Raw genomic sequence first — 17,619 nt, forward strand, 5'->3', positions numbered from 1 at the left:
TATGGACTGGGATAAACCTGGATTGGGGATCCGCCAAGCTTTCATACATCTCGTCCAAAGGTGTTAATGATTTCTGCTCAGACCTGATACCCATCGTGTCATGCATGGCAATCAATAAGTCCTTCATTAATTCGGGTGAAAATGCAAACTTTGGTTTATCTGGCTTAGATAAATCATCTTCTTCATTAGAAATCTCGTCAAAGGGAGAAATTTCCCCATCTGATAAACCAGAACCTTCAATATCGCTTTCTCTTCTCTGTCTCCTAGGAGGTACGGGTGGAACTACAGGTACCACTGGAGATGATGGACTAATTACTATAGGTATTGAATCTACAGCAGTACTGGTTCCAGCGTTATCTGAAGCAGCTGAGGCGGTAGAGGCAATAGCAGAATCTTTAATTTCTTTAATTGCTGTGGACATTTCAGCCCGCATCCAACCCATTAAATCCTTGAATATAACGGGGGATTCCTCCTTAACAAGCTTATCTGTACAATGACGACACAATTTCTTAGTAGAAGAAGATGATAAATGGCTGTTACAAATGGCACCTTTCTTTTCCGTCTTGCTAGATCCATGCTGGCTGGAATGAGCAGAGGATCTGTCAGACTTTTCAGCTTCTTTAGCTTTATCACTTTTATCTTGTCTTTTAGGCTATAAGACATAATAAAAAATAACCAGCCATTAGATCATTCCCTCCAGATATAAATATGTATATCAAAAGTATATCTAGCTAAGCAGAATATCATAATCCATCTACTTGTCAGAGAGGGTTCTTGGGCAGACTTAACAGATTGTGCAGTAGCTGACCCAGCGGCGTCCTCCATGATTCAGAGTCACAAACCAACTGAATCATGTCCACATATACTTTAAATAGATGCTGCTTACCTCATTAATCATGCGGCAGCTGCCGCTCATTGTATGCTAATGTCGCCTCCAGGGAACAGCTGTGTGCTGTTCCAATCACCGCCGCGGCCCCTGCCGCGCAGCTCAGACCTCAGATCACGCGGGACGCCATGCGCGTGACTACTTCCGGTTCAACCGGAAGTGACCTTTCTTCCATGCGCGCGCCTGTGCGCATAAATCCGCTGCCACCAATGGAGAAGCCTCCTACACGCTACAGGGCTCCAGACTGTCTCCCTGTACAGCTGCACCTGGAGCCCTGAGAAACGCTGCCCCTGCCGCCTGACATGGATGGCACTCCTGGAGACATCTCCCCACGCATTCCGTCCGGGACAGGAAACTAAACTGAGGTACTATAGCCTGAATGTATCTTATGTACTGCTGCCTATTGCTTATGCAAATGTTTGTTTTAACAGTTTCCTGTCCACAGTGCGGAGGGAGATGGGTCTCATCCAGGGGTGCTGTCCGAAATGACGTTCTGGGAAATATGGCTTCGGTGCGATACCATACGGCGGCTATATTCTGCATATTACCGTACATATCATCCTCACCCCAATATATCCTCACAAGCATCTTATCTGAAATTTCTTCCAGGGGTTCAAAAGGAGTTACATAGAGCCTGTAGTACTGTGTTAAGATCCCAAGATGGCATTTTCTACTGCACCAGTGGTCTGAGTCTTTTAAGAACACAGAAAAAAAAAAAAAACGTATGAAGTGGTGTTCTTCAGCTAATCTCCTTTCCAGAAAACCGCCAATAGCTGCCGTCTGAACCTTTAGTGTGCTGGTACTGAGCCCCTTCTGGTAACCATCCTGTAAAAATTCTAAGACTGATAAAGATAATATAGAGTCCCTAGAATTTTGTTGACACCAGCTATTATACACATTCCAGGTTTTCTGATAAATGTTCCTGGTAACTTTTTTCCTACTCTGAATTAGAGTCTCTGAAAGTCTGTTAGAGAAACCTTTTTGCTTTAACAGTCTCCACTCAGGCTCCAGGCTGAAAGCTGAAGGAGCTTCAGGTTTGGGTGAAATGCTGGAGCCTGAGACAGAAAGTCTGGACGATTCGGTAGCATTACAGGACCAGCTGTAGCTAAATTTTTTAGAAGTGTAAAGCAGGGTCTTCTGGGCCAGTACGGTACTATCATGATCATCCAAGCTCGATCCTTTTGTAACTTGTTGAGAACACGAGGAATCAAAGAAAGAAGAGAAAAGGCATACATCAGACCTGTACTCCATGTTATCGAGAATGCATCTACCGATCAAGGGTTGTCCTGGTGGCATAGTGAACAGAACATTTGGCAGTTCGCATTGTTTAGTCGCGCAAATAAGCCCATGTCTGGCTTGCTCCAAAGTTTCACAAATTCCTGAAAAACATCCTCGTTCAGTGACCACTCGTCCTGATGAAGAGGTGACCTGCTCAGGAAGTCTGCTAAGCAATTTAGAGTTCCCTTTAGATGAATTGCTTTCAGAGATCTCAGGTGTCTTTCTGCCCAGTGAAGTATCTGGCTTGACAGGTACCATAGAGATTGACTTCTTGTCCCCCCCCCCCCCCCCCCCGGTCTGTTTAGATAAGCCACTACTGTGTTGTTGTCCGTTCTTATTGTGACACGAGTGTCCCCGATCTGGGATTCGAAGTGTGTCAGAGCCTCCCAAACTGCCAACAGCTCTCTGTTTGATGACCTCGGTTTTATCTCCTTGGGCCAAGATCCCTGTACCGGTACTGTGCCCAGATGAGCCCCCCCAACCCCAGGCACTCGCATCTGTTATGATTGTTTCCGAAGGACAGTTCCAAAGACTTCCGATCGACAGCTGAGCTGGAATCGACCACCAATCCAGAGAGTGCTTTATGAACTGAGGAATTAAAACCCTTCTGTCTAAGTCTCTTATATTCCTGTTCCAGTTTCTTAAAATCCATAGTTGTAATGTTCTGGAATGTAGCTGACCCCATTGAACCGCCGGAAAAGATGTTAGAAGACCCAGTAAAGTCATGGCATTTCTCAAAGAGATTGATATCTTGCCTTGAAAAGAAAGAACAGATTTTAGGATTGCACATCTTTTCCTTTCAGGAAGAACAACAGTATTGTCAATGGAAGATATAGTAAACCCTAAAAATTCCATAGTCTGAGCCGGAACAAGAGAGGATTTAGACCAGTTGATAAGCCAGCCCAAGGATTGTAGAAAGTCGAGGCAGAAATTTAGTTGTGACTGGACAAACTAGACAGATTGACCCCAAATCAGAAGATCATCCAAGTATGCAATGATCTGGACTGATTCCAACCTGAGTACTGCCAGCGCCTCAGACAACACCTTTGTGAACAGCCAGGGTGCAGAAGAGATACCGAAAGGTAAAGCTGAAAACTGGAAGTGCCTTACCTCTCCCTGTAGTCTGATGGTGAACCTCAGGTATTACTGGGAACCGACATGGATTGGCAGGTGAAGATAAGCATCCTTGAGGTCCAATGATGCCATATAACACTGATTCTGGAGCAGGTTGACCACACTGTGTATATTGTCCATTCAAAATTTTCGATATTTTATCGACCTGTTTAACTTTTTTAGGTTTAAGATGAACCTGTATTCTCCTTCGGGCTTATTCACTAAGAATACCGGGGAATAGTAACCCTGAAATTGCTGGCACTTTGGGACTTGTCTGATTGCTCTCTTTTCCAAGAGGATTGCGATTTCTCTTTGCAAGGCGATGCTTAGAGGCTGATCTGATGGGGCCTGTGTAAGGAAGAATTGTTTCGGGGGGGGGAGGCGGCAAACTATTTTGTAAACTTTGAGGATTAGGTTTAGTAACCATCTGCTTTGAAACATGCGCTCCCAGTTTTCGTAAAAGTGTGCCACTCTTCCCCCCACAGGAAGCCTGATGTCATTGTTTAGAACCTTGGGTTGTTGAGGGAAAAGACACCGTTGGTCTTTGATGCTGAGGCTTGCCTTGTCCCTATCTTCTCTTTGGGTATGTCTTGGTTTCTTGTTCACTTTTCTTTGGATCTCGAAGGGAACGTTTGAAGCGAAAATTCTCTCTTTTGATAGGAAAGTTCTTTTTATTATCGGATGACCTCTCCAGTATCTCATCTAACTTGGAACCAAACAGTAACTCCCCTTCACAAGGTATTCTGCACAACTTGGATTTAAAGTGTCTCCTTGCCAGGTTTTCTCCCAGATCCCTCCTCTGGTTGAGTTAACCCAGGCCGTAGTTCTGGCAGATAACCGAACCGTGTCATCTGCTGTGTCTGAAAGATAGTTAGCTGTATGAAGCAGATTATCAAAATCTTTTAGTAACTCCTCTCTAGGGACTCCTGAAGCTATCTGGGATTGCGTATGAGATAACCAAATCTTCAAAGACCTGGCTGCAGCTGTAGAGGCAATTGCAGGCTTAAATATTAAAGAAGATGATTCCCATGCTCTCCTTAAAGGGAACCAGAGATGAACGTTTCACACAAAATAAACATATCAGTTGATAGCTTGTAAAGAATAAATGCTCTACCTGATAATTTTGCCGCTCTGGTGTGCCTTTTTTTAGTGTTTTTTATCCATTATTGCTCCAGGAAAAATCAAATATGGCCGCCGGCTCATATCCCTTCTCCTTCCGGGTTATATGAGTTGTTCTGGATGTGCTGTCTAGGCTATATGAGACTATGCTGCTATCTAGGCTTATGCAGCCTTTCATCTGTGTGCTTTCATTTTGGTATGATCTGCCTGTAGGAAGTGTCACTGATAATAACTGCAGTTTCATTCCTATGAGAATCTAGTGCACACAGAGCACACAGGGATCATATTACAGCCACAGAGCTTCTCTCTCAGGAGCAGCAGCCCCTCCCAGTCATCACAGCTCTCAGTATGCAAAGCAGAAGATCTAAGCCAGGAGGGGGAAGGTTTGGGCTTGAAAGGACTCCACAGAAGAGTGACTCAGCTATAATGATTCCAGGTCAAACCTCGACTGAATAGTCGATGGATTCTTATCACAGTTGCTAATAGACTAATTAAGCAGATAACAATGAAACTAAAAGCAGGGTAGGTGTTTACTGTCATGTTCCCACTGATAAATGTAATAAAATACATGAGGGTGCTTCATCTCTGGTTCTCTTTAAAAACATTGTCCATTTTTTTTGTCAATGGGATCCTTTAGGTTTCCAAAGTCTTCAAAATTGAAGATCGGATTTCCTTAAAACTTTTGAGAGAGCGTGATCTAACTTAGGTAATGGACCCCAGAACTTCTGATAATTAGGATCAAAAGGACACTTCTTTGAAAGAGATTTGGGCCAGAAAGCTCTCTTCTCTGGATTATCCCATTCCCATTTAAAAATATTTTTTAAAGAACTATGCACCGGAATATATATAACCTCAGGATCAGATAAACTCTCATACATATGATCAAGGGGTGACAAGGTCTTTTCTTCAGTCTTAATACCCATGGTATCATGCATTGCTTTAAGAAATAATTTCAAGGCATCAAGCTGCGAATGCAAATTTATGCGGTTTATCACCCTCTAACTCCTCCCCAGAAGGAATCTCTTCAAGAGATGATATATCAACCTCTCCTTCAGATAATTCTGAATCTCCCGAATCTTCACCCCTTTCCCTTTTCTGTAACGTTAAGGAAACAGCCCAGTCCTGCTCAGGGGCGGCCTGCGGTAGATGGGGAATATCAACACCGCTGGATGTAGAAGGATGAGATGGAGGAGCAGGTACTGAAACAGTAACTGCAGAAGGAATATTGGCCTCCTTAATAGCTTTGATGGCTGTAGCCATTTCTGAACGCATCCATCCCATCAAATCTTTAAACACCGCGGTGTGACTTTTTTCATAACTTTGTCAATACATGTTTGGCATAAAAGTCTGGAGGAAGAGGAGGATATTTTCACAGCACAGATTGCACATTTCCTGTGATCAGATCTCTGTGTAGATTTTCCCTTGTCACTCTTATCAGCCTTGTCAGCCAGCTCAGGCTTGTCTTTATCCGTTTTAGGAACATTAGGCTAAGAAAGAAGAGACAAAGGGAGAGTGTAACTAAACTAGCCCCATATAACAAACAATGAATACATATCTGAAAGAGGAGGTACATTTCTGACACCAACCAGAGAGGCTTCTGAGCCAGGCTTCACAGATCTGGTGGAGGAGGATCCAGCGGCAGCGTCCATGGTCAAACACACAACCCTGACCAGGAACTGAATTTAAATAGGCCGCCCAAAAATGCCACGCCTAAATAACCCACGCCCCCCACGCCAGAGGCGTGCACAGAAAAATAACTACCCCGTACAACAACTGTTGTACTAGGAGTTCCTGTACCTTACCTGCCGCATAGGCAGCCGAACCGCTCCCTCACCGCCGGGCTTCGAGATTCGAATCGCGGCCAGCTGCCCTCGATCATCTGGTTCTCCACAGTCAAGTCAGCACCATCAAGATTATTCAAGCTCTTTTATTGATAAAAGGTAGCATAACAAGCATAACAGCTGTTATGCTTGTTATGCTACCTTTTATCAATAAAAGAGCTTGAATAATCTTGATGGTGCTGACTTGACTGTGGAGAAGACGTTGAGGTGTCGGAGTGTGCAGAGGCACTACAAGTCACAGCACATCTACTTCCTACCGTGGGTGCTTGCTACACACTGATCTACTACTCGATCATCAGGCAGGCCGAACTTCCAGTGGCAGCGTGGCGTCACCCGGCTGGCACAATCACATGATTGGCCTTTTCTTCCGCCGGAAGTCAGTCAAGCACGCGCGGGCGAAAACAATTCCAGATGGAGAAGCCTTTGCAGCAGCTCCTGCCTCACAGACATGGTTGGCTCTGGCTCCCCGGTAGCGTCCTATGTGGTGGACAGAAAACAACTGACGAGATACTGTGAGTTGCCTGTATATATGCCTGCCTAATGAACATGCAAATGTCCACGTTTTTTAGCTTCCTGTCCATTTGATGTGGGGGAAGGAGACAAGTCTCATGGTTGCTGTCCGAGGACGTTCCTGGGAAAGAAGACAAACAAGAGTGGAACGTCTTACTGGGCATGCGTAATTCAGGAATTCACCCATGCCCAGTGCAAATGAGCTCGGGAATGGCCAAGGTCTAATAAAATTTTGTAACCAGGGGTCTGGAGAAATACTAGGCACCACAAGGCCTGTAAAGGCTAAGGAGCAACTGCCCTTATGTTATTTTAAAGGGCCACTATCGTGAAAATCGTAAAAGTTTAAATACATGTAAACATAAAAATAAGAAGTTAGTTTCTTCCAGACTAACATGAGCCATAATTTACTTTCTCTAGCCCAAAACCTGTCGATTCTGTCAGATTTCTACTACCTACTGTAAGTGACAGCAACATAGGAGAGTTATGGATCATTTTATATTAGGAAGAAACATACTTATTTTTATGTGTTTATATGCATTTTACATTTTACGATTTTCACGATAGTGGTCCTTTAAAGCAAATGTTAGATTAGCTGCAAGCTTATTTTCTGATGTTATTCAGACACTACTGCAGCCAAATAGACCAGCAGGGGTGCCAGGCTACTGGTACTGTTAAAAAGGAAATAAATACGGCAGCCTCCATATACTTCTCACTCCATTTATCCTTTAAAGTGACAACGTAATACAAGTACAAGCAACTTTTAAATAAACACAAGTTCTTTCATGGAAACAGCTGGAACCTTAAAATCCAGAGTGCACAAATAAAGCAATTAGTAACTCCTCTGGAAGTTTGACTTTGCCTCTATCCTGTTCTGAGCAGTGAGCAGCCTTAACAACCAATAGTGAGGCTACTGGTGAAGGCCCAATGCGATTTGTATCTACTCAGGTTACAAGGTTCCAACTGCAGACATCAAGTATGTGCAGGTGACAGCCGGCAATCAATATACCATTTCCTCATCCTTTTACAAGAAGCAGGTGCAATAACATAGCCTGCAGCTCAAACGTTTCCCCTTCATGTTTCTGGAAAGGAAAACAATTTGCATGATGTTGCTTGAATGTACCAGAGGACAGGCCTGAACAGGGAGGCTTCATGAAAGAAAAAAGGAAAATATATCAAGATACAAATGTAAGGCCCCTTTTACATGGGAGGCTGAAGGCAGTGAATCTACATGTCTGCCAGCTGTTCCCATGCACTGACTGGATGCTTGCTAGCGCTCGACACTGGTGGTGGAGAAAAGTCTGTAGCACTGAGTCACATCCAAGCGTGGCCATGCTCTGACAAGACACGATGCGGGTGGTGGGGGCGCTGCCAGGTACCAGGTTCGTGGTTACAAGCGTTGACATTCAGCTGCATCAGGGCCTGAGCACACTAACGCGCTTCTAGTGTAACTGTCGGGTATAAAATCAAAAATCAATTCTTTATTTTTATCTGGTAAACAAGTAATACGGATGCTAACCAGGCAATCCAAAAAAGTTAAAATCTCTATTACTTTTCTTGTTTATAAATGATCATTCCCCACTTTACCTGACTCTTATTTGGTACATTGCAGCACAAACGAAGTTGCAGGACATGCTGGGTTGTCTTTTTTTGCTTCTTTATTTTCCCTCAGACTTAACTAATGTACAGAAGCAAAAAAGGACAACCCAGCATGCCCTGCAACTTCCTTTTTGCAGCAACGTACCAAATAAGAGTCAGGTAAACTGGGGAATGATCATTTATAAACAAAAAAAACTAATATTTCAACTTTTGGATTGCCTGATTAGCATCCGTATTACTTGTTTAACAGATAAAAAAAGAATTGATTTTTGATTTTATACCCGACAGTTACACTTGAACCAGTCAGTAACATTGCGTGCCTCTAAAAAGCGTACAGAAGCGTGTTAGCGTGTTCAGGCCCTATTGCAGACGGAAGGATCTCACTGGACAGCAGAGGGACGGCTGGACTAGCCGACAGGTATGCATTTCAGTCTTCAATGTTAAAAGTGGTCTAAAGTGTAACTCAATTGTTGAGAGAAAAAAAAAAGCAATCCTTTCAGTTCACTTGCACATGCTGCCAGCCTATGTGCAAACCGTATATCAGCTTAGCAACAGAAAAAGCAGGTTCACATGAAACAGTTATTCCTAATAAAGGCTGACATTTCAGAACTTGAACACCAATACATGTTGGATATTGATAGCTGGCTGCAGGTGAAAGTCTGGGGGAACACTAATATAAGCTTACAGAAACATTCACTGAAAGCGGAGTTTTACTTTAAGAAATCTCAAAATTCAGAGCTGAGAAGGTGTCATGGGCTTTTCAAACTATCCTCTTTAGTCAGTAATAGTCAACTGCTCAGATGCCTTCATACAAAAAGAACCATCATTCTCTATCTATTCTACATTGCACATCTTCAGGAAAGCATCCCATCTGATCTTATAGTGGCCCTGAACTCCTGCACAGGACAGAAGGAAAACAGAGAGAAATGCCCCATGAATGTATTTAGAGAGCCTGTCTAATTTCACCACCTCTGTGACTAATCACAAAAGTAATTTGATCTCTCCTCATGTCAGCTGACTGCCATGGCAGATAAGCAAATTTGAAATCACAGGATGTTAACAATATGTCTGCTTCCATGAAAGCAGGAAGTAGAAACACTGAAGATTTATATCAGCTGTAACAAAGAAATGTTTTTCTTTAAAGATTATTATGCTGCTGCTTATGTTTTAGAGCAGAGAGGAAGTTCTGAGTTCAGGTCCGCTTTAAATACTAAATCAGTCACTTTCCTACGGTTTTATCATCCTCTTGCATCCAATTAAGGAACACACTACCACCTTGTACACAGTGGACTTTCCTTACATCCTTTTTTCTAATCCTTAATCCCATTAGATTATATGTTCTCTTACAGCCTGGTACACACAGTCAAATGTGATTGCCCAATGTTACCCCTTCCTTGTACTATGAGAGCTTACTTATCTGCTCTGTTTTCAAAATCTTTTGGCCCTCATGCCACATGGAGGTGGTAAAATTAGTGAGTGATTGGCCAGTCAAAATTGTGGGGGAGGGGTAACAGGCTGTACAGACATATCACTAGCCTGCAGGCTAGAGACAGGTTCTGTTGCTATGGGGGGGTGGAGAGCCAACAAAGCAGCGTAACAGTGGCATAATGCAGTGGGCGGTGCGAGCGTTGAGCACAAGGCTCTTGGCCAGCGCTCGGACAAATCACTCCACCAGGTTGGCTGCTGCCCGAGGGGTCAGAGGTCATCAGGGGCCGAGGCAGGGCTGTGGAGTCAGTACTAAAATTATCCGTCTCCTCAGTTTATGAGACCAACGACCAACTCCAGGTTCCCAAAATGACTCCGACTCCTTAGTCTAATACTTCCCAGGGCTGTGGATTTTGTACAAAAATCATCTAACTCCGACTCCTCACTTTATGGAACCACCAACTCCAAATACCCAAAATTGTTCCGACTCCTCGACTCCAATTCCGAATCCACAGCCCTGGGCCAAGGTGCATATTAGATTCTCAGCAGAGGTGGCGTTTTCCGCTGCCTTGGCCAGGTTTCAACTAGCAGGTGTACAGGGCTTTAGTGTTATTGATTTTTCACCTCTATGCACAATTTACAAGGTTAACTGTACATCACCAGTGTTTTCCTTATTGTTTGTGAAACTGTATGTACTATTGTGACTCAATACAGAAGATGTTGCTACTATACACATTATGCAGTGTTCTCCCCGGGCTCTATTAGCCGGGTGCTCCACCTGGCTGTCATTGGCTCGCCTCCTCAGCATATATAAGCAGAGTTGCGTCGGCCCTCCAATCGCCCATTGCGCCCCACCAGGCTAATTTTTCATGCCACCCAGCTGGAAAAAATTTTTGGGGAGAACAATGGATTACAATTATTATACAGAGCTTGCATCTTCCTATCAATATGTTCTGGTCCTTTGTAAACATTCTATTATTTTGCAAGTGGAGGAATTACTGCTATCACAACAGGACACAAGAGATGAGCTGCAATTTCCCACCTAAGTAACTTTCTTGCTCCACAGAATGCAGAATTCCAGTGGGCAGAACCTTGAACTTTGCTCCTGACCAACCAGGTTTGAAAACAATTAACGAGAGAAAGTCTGGAAGCGAGGGAAACTTCCTCGAAGGAAATTAGTCGACCTGAAGAGACGTGATGAGAAACTCACCTTTCCGGTTTTGTTCCTCTGTTTCTTTCAGGAGGCTGAACCGGAACTTTGCATAGGCCTAATCAGAGTATGGGAGCGAATGACTGCTTGCCACCTAGATTTCATCAAGCTTTCAAGTAAAGGAAAAATCTCACTTTTGTTGATGAAGTATTCACTGGTTTCAGATCAATTAAAGGTTTAATGACAAACATTGTTTTGGTATATTTACTTTTACGTGCACAAAGAAAAGTCACTCCAAAGCAGGGCTGTGGAGTCGGAGTAATTTTGAGTACCTGGAGTCGGAGGTTTCATAAACTGAGGAGTTGGATGGTTTCTGTACTGACTCCACATCCCTGCACCAAAGCGCTTGCAACAGAAACTGGGAGATAGAGAGTAACAAACGGTCCTGCTTTGTGCAGCAAAGTGGGAGATTTTGAACAAGCTCTTGGCAACTGTACTGAAATCGCAAAGTACTGTTGTCAAGATTGCAAAGAAGCACAGGTTGAGTATAATATCAGATTTGTAAATTCTTAGATGGCTGCAGATCAAATGGAAACATATCATTACCCTCTCTGGACTGGACAGCTCTGGCCGCTTTAATACTAGAGCCATCCATGCCCTTTAAAGTGCTGTGATTGCTGATTGGCTCACAGCACTCACAGGGTGCCCAATATACAGAAGCTCTGCTGTCAGTGTGACAGCAGAGCAAGCTGGTACAGCAACGTGGACAGTAGCGGCAACCAGGGCTGTGGAGTCGGAGTAATTTTGGGTACCTGGAGTCAGAGTCTTTGGTTTCATAAACTGAGGAGTCAGGAGTTGAAGTCGGATGATTTTTGTACAAAATCTACAGCCCTGGTAAGTATTAGACTAAGGAGTAGGAGTCATTTTGGGTAACTGGAGTCGGAGGTTTCATAAACTGAGCAGTCGGAGTTGGAGTCTGATAATGTTTGTACCGACTCCACAGCCCTGGCGGCAACAGCAAGCGGATGATTAAAATCCATGCCCAGACAGGGATAACAGCTCCCAAAAAGTGCAAATTTGAATTACCAAAGGCCCGGAAGCGGTTACAGAGTACATCCAGTGAAATTTAAGTTGCTGATTATTTTTGCATTCTTCAGTGTTCTCCCCAGAATTTTTTTGCAGCCGGGTGGCAGGAAAAAGTAGCCGGGTGGCATGAAAAAGTAGCCGGAAGAGGCTAGTCGAGAGAATGCAGGGCCGGTGCTCCTCTGCACAATTCTGCTTATAGCAGAGGAGGAGAGGAGCTGGTGACAGCCGGGTGCTCAACAAAACTAGCCGGGTGGAGCACTCGGCTAAAAGGGCCTGGGAAGAACACTGTTCTTTATTGCACCCCATAGGTGATCAAATGGGTAAGTAACTTGCCCAAAAGCCTTGGCGAGAAGTCCAGAGCTCTCAGTCCACCCGCACCCGTTGCCGTGGTCCACCTCTAGCTTGGCAGACACTTTTATGGCCAGCAACGGCAACACTGGTGGCCTCAGAGCTCTAGACTTCTCTATAGGGTTTGGGCAAAAACTGACACTGCATTTTATTTTCAAAGGAGAGCGGGGTTTAAAGGACAACTGTAAACTAGTAAAACAAAAAGTTAGATACTCAACTAAAAGGAGGGAAGCCTCTGGAACCCTTAAAGCGCCATTCCTTTCTGCGTCCCCTAGGTTTTTTTTCCTAGTTACAGTTGTCCTTTAGGGTTATATGACCATTTCACAGCAAACTGAGTAAGTCAGCCATACATTCGATTGATGACCCTGTTGGGGTCAATAAAAACACACTAACAATTATCTTACCTAAATTTCACTGGAGGTACTTTTTTTCTAGCAAAAATTACTTGGCTAACATCCATGTTTAAGACAAGCTCCAACAATATGATTAGCCCAGGCTTGAAGTGTAGTAACTGAGGCGAATTTACAAAAAAAAAAAAAAAAAAAGGGTATACAAGGGGCTTCATTCAGCCCCCTTCAGGCTAATCAGTCCCTCGCCATCCTCCTCTGCACCACCTGGATCCTCTAGGCCAGTGTTTCTCAACATTTTATTGGTATGTACCCCTTTTAAAACCCTGTACTCACCAAGTACCCCCTAGCATAGTAAACATTATCACAAGTACCCCTTGACAAATATATATTTAATCTTAGTACATGATAATTGGTACTAAACAATTTCCAATCATTTACTTTTGTTTTTAATTAGCTAAAATGCTAATTTGATGGTGTTTAAATAAGATTTATCATTTTCTAAAACCCTAAATTTGTTATTCTTAGTTAAGTATATCAAGCCCAAGTACCCCCTGGAACCATCAGAAGTACCCCCTGGGGTACGCGTACCACACGTTGAGAACCTAGGCTCTAGGCGACGCAGAAACTTTTGAAGTTGCAGCCACTTGGTGCAGTCTGGCCATGCACTCATGCACAGAATTCTCCCATTAATGGGAGTGCGTTGAACCTTATGCGCAGTACGCTTCGAATAGTAAAGTTTCCAGGTCACTTAGTGGAAGAACCAGACAGCAGAGGACGGTTAGAGACTGATCAGCCTGAAGGGGGCTGGAGGAAGCCCTAGGTATGTATAAAACTGTTTTTTTCTCATCTCAGGTTCACACTAAATTCCAGTTCGGTTACCCCTAATTCTGGTTCCCTCAAATCAAAAATCAATAGGAAAGTAAAATTCTAAGCTCATTTTTTAACATGTGATCCAGTTCAACTTCACAGCGTTTTCTTCCTGCAAAGACCCCAAACAGCAGAAGTGAAACAGGGCAGCACGGTGGCATAGTGGTTAGTACTCTTGCAGTGCTGAGTTCCCGGTTCAAATCCCAGCCAGGTCAACATCTGCAAGGAGTTTGTATGTTCTCCCCGTGTCTGTGTGGGTTTCCTCTGGGCACTCCGGTTTCCTCCCACATTCCATTCCTGATAAGGTAATTGGCTTCCCCCTAAATTGGCCCTAGACTATGATACATGCACTACACGATACATACATATGACTATGGTAGGGACTAGATTGTTAGTCCCTCTGAGGGACAGTTAGTGACAAGATCATATTCTCTTTACAGTGCTGCGTAATATGTCAGCGCTATATAAATACTTAAAATAAATTAATAAACAAACAGAACTCCTTCTGTGCACAGCCAATCAAATGTGAAAACATGTCAGCCAGCTTAAATCAACTGTCAAGCATTAATGCTTAGATTTTTCAATTTGCCAATGGAAAGCTCATGTTTAACCTCAATGGGCTCTATTCATAAAACCTTACCGCAAGTTTTCCGCTCAAAACAGCGGATTTTCCCGTCCATTTAGCAAAGTGGGCATTCATAAAAGCTGTTCCCGCATGAAAATCTACGATCCCCCAGCAGAGCGAGAAATTTCCGCCCTCTCCAGTGTTTTTCTAGATTTATCTAGAAAAAAGTAACAAAATGGCCATTCATGAAGTTTAGAGGAAGCGGTATGTGGACGGGAAATACCGCTTCCTCTGATTTTGCGGATTACATACAAGTGAATGGGACAGACCTCCCAGAGAGAGCAGTGCACGGAGGGACTCTGCCGGCTGAAGTGTTTCCGCATGCCTTCCGACAGCTTACCGCCAGCTTTCAGCGGGAGATCTCCGCACTTGCATCGCAGCTGGCAAGATTTTTATGAATTACCACCCAGAAGTCTAAATACCGCTGCGGTATTTTCCCTCCAGGAGTTTTCTCGCCACAACTTTTTTATGAATAGAGCCCAATGAGTTGGGTTTTTTTTTCTAAAGCAAAAAATGTACAAAGTTGCAACAGAGATGAGCAAGAATTCTTTTCTCAATGGGAGGTGAAATTCACCTAGGTTTACCTTATTTTGTATGGGGCAAAACTAATAACTACTTGAGAGTTTGATTAGTCAAAGGTTATCAATCATTAACTTTTCAAAGCTGATTAGTCCTGTGCAAAGTTCTAGTTCAGCCTAGGGGATTTCATCTATCTGCAAAGCAAAAATGAAAACTTGCCTAGTCGAAATTCCCCTCAGATCTGTGATAACTGGCATTAATCCACAGAGGACGGTTGCTTTAACTACTTTCACCAGTTTTGAAATAGATCTTCCAATTAAATAAGTGTGACAGATTAACCAAGTGTGACAATCATAAAAGATAGCAGTTCCTAAAGGCTATGGAAATCATGTGTTCCTAGGGATAAGTGAAAATTCCCAGCATGCAAATCAATTGAATGAGGAAGAGAATGCTGTGCTAGCAAATTAAAACGTCTAAGGCCTCGCTCACATCTAGCTAGCCCAGATGGCCGTGCAATCCGAACGCAACGCATACGTTCGCACTGATCCTATCCATTGGCCGTAATGGGATCAGCTCTGCGCTTCCAGGCAATATGCAGTCAGCAGTACGCAAGCACTTCCTAGCGCATCGTACTGCTGCGCTGATGTGCACGGTAGAAGGGCTATCTATGCCCTACTGCCATTCCTGCGTTTCAGCACATCATAGGCGCTTCCAAATGCGCACGGAAGCACGTATGATGTGAACTAGGAAAAGCCTGTACACGCTAGATGTATAGACTGGTACACACCATGCAATTTTTACTTCAGATTCTATTTCTGAGAGCATGATTGGATTGGGGGAAAATAAATATATCAGTTGCACAATTAGGATCTGAAGGGAAAATTGCATGGTGTGTACCAGGCGTACAACTGTGGTCAGTGATCTTACAGCGGCACCTTAAAGGGCAGAACTGCAGTGCTGGACTAGATAAGACTTCTAGGGGCTGGAAGAAGCCCCAGGTAAGTAATGCCTGGTACACACCATACAAATCCCCATCAGAACAACAGATCGAATCGATAACTTCCGACAGGTTCCTGATTGTTTTTCCGAACACTTCTGTACAAAATCATTTTAAAATTATCGATTCCACCAGTCGATCTGATGGGCATACAGGCACAAAGTGCACCAGAGATGGTACACTGGCCATTATTTATACTTACCAGGGGCTTCCCTGGCCGTCCTCCTCCTAGGGTTCCCCGGTCTGGCGCTGACTTTCGGTAATCCGGTCAGTCGTTGCCTTCTGTGCATTCATGGCCACGAGTGCGCGCCTCAATCCTCTGGAGCGTTCTGCCCCTCTGCAGTACTACTGTGCTGAGGACAGGAGTGAGACAAGGAGTGCGCATACGGCCGCGACTGCACAGATTACCAAGAGTTATAGCGCCAGCACAGGGGACCCGAGGAGGACAGCGAGGAAGGCTGCAGTGCTCATGAGGCTGGAGGCAGCCCCAGGTAAGTATAATTAATGGCCAGTGTACCATCTCTGGTTTCCTTTAACTTTTTTTCCCAGCTTGGATACCCTTTAAGTTGCTAATTAGTCAGGTGAGAGATGTGTCAATGTCAGCCAGTTGTTTTGATTAGCTAGCCAGCCTTCCCCTTCCAGATGCAGAGCGCCTGATCTCCCGGGATACCTCGTGCAGCCCCCGGCGGGCCCGCTGCAGCGCCTCCTCGTAGCCCTTGTGCCGCAGCTCGCTCAGGCTCTCGTAGTACTCCTCGGGGTCGGCGCTCTCGGTGAACAGCAGCTGCGAGAGGATCTTCCAGCCGCACAGATCCAGCGCGTGGCCCAGGTAGAGCTGCAGGCGGCGGCACAGCTCCTCCACCTCCTCCTCGCCCAGCTCCGGGGCCCCGAACAGCACCCACCACACGGCGGACGGCTCCTCCGGGAAGGCGGGCAGGCAGGGCTCCAGCTCCCCGCTGACGGAGCACAGCTGCTGGTGGACGGCCCGCAGGTCCTGGAAGGAGAAGAGTCCGGCCCAGCTGCACGCCTCCTCCTCCGGCTGCTCCCGGGCCGGGCTGCCGCGGCTCTGGTCGGCGCTCCTGTGGCGCTGCGCGGTCCGGTTGTGGCAGGTGACGGCGAACTTTCCCTCCACCTCATTCCAGGCCACGATGAAGACGAACTTGCGGCGCTCCTTCTCCTCAAACACGTCGCGCCTCACGGCCACCCAGTCCGCCTCCAGCGTCTCCTCCAGGGTGAACGACATCCCGGCGGCCGGTGTCCGTGCGCGCCCCCGGGGCTGGTGTCCGTGCGCGCCGCCGGCGGAGGGATCCCGGCTGTCACGGGGTCTGTGGCCGGATCTCTCTCTCCCCGCTGGCCCCTCTATTGTTTGTTATTGTCAGCGGCGGCCTCGCTCGGCGGTCACGTGACGCGCTTTGTTGACAGTCGCCGGGCAGCTGGGCCGCTCTCTGGCGATGACCGACATGACCTTCCGGCACGCTGGCCGCATCACCCGCCGCTTTATTTCCTCGGGAGGCTGGTCACGGCCTTCCTACCCTCCTCGGCTCACAGGACTTTGTGTGGAGAGACAACAAAGCTGACAGGCCGGTACTGCTGACGTCACGGCCCGTGAGAGGAACGTAAACATGCGCACGTGTCCAGAGGAGTGCGCGTGCACGGTGCGTATGATGCGCGCGGCTGTTGTGGAAACTGCGGCTGGAGCTGGAGGAACCGGAGTGTCGTTGTTTCTTCTCACCGCTGCTGGTGCTGATCATGCTTGTGGTGGTGACCTGGCTGTGATGCTTTTGCTTTACTTCTGACGATGTTTTATAAGTCATGCATATGGAGGAGACATGCAGTGTAGCCATAGTCACATTCAGGGCCAGTTCTAGTGTCAATGGGGCCTCCAGGCAAAATTAATATGGGGGCCCTAACA

General features: G+C 45.5%; 1 protein-coding gene across 1 annotated transcript in view; it reads right to left on the reverse strand.

Moving 5' to 3' along the window:
• Positions 1-17,308, reverse strand: part of JMY (junction mediating and regulatory protein, p53 cofactor) — an 81,338-nt gene extending 64,030 nt beyond the window's left edge. The window contains exon 1 of the mRNA XM_068250220.1: positions 16,381-17,308. Coding sequence (XP_068106321.1) covers positions 16,381-16,950 — 570 coding nt within the window. The 5' untranslated portion in view covers positions 16,951-17,308. The remainder of the gene's footprint in view (positions 1-16,380) is intronic.
• Positions 17,309-17,619: the final 311 nt, after the last annotated feature.

Source organism: Hyperolius riggenbachi, chromosome 1, assembly GCF_040937935.1.
Source record: "Hyperolius riggenbachi isolate aHypRig1 chromosome 1, aHypRig1.pri, whole genome shotgun sequence".
Lineage (NCBI taxonomy): Eukaryota > Metazoa > Chordata > Amphibia > Anura > Hyperoliidae > Hyperolius > Hyperolius riggenbachi.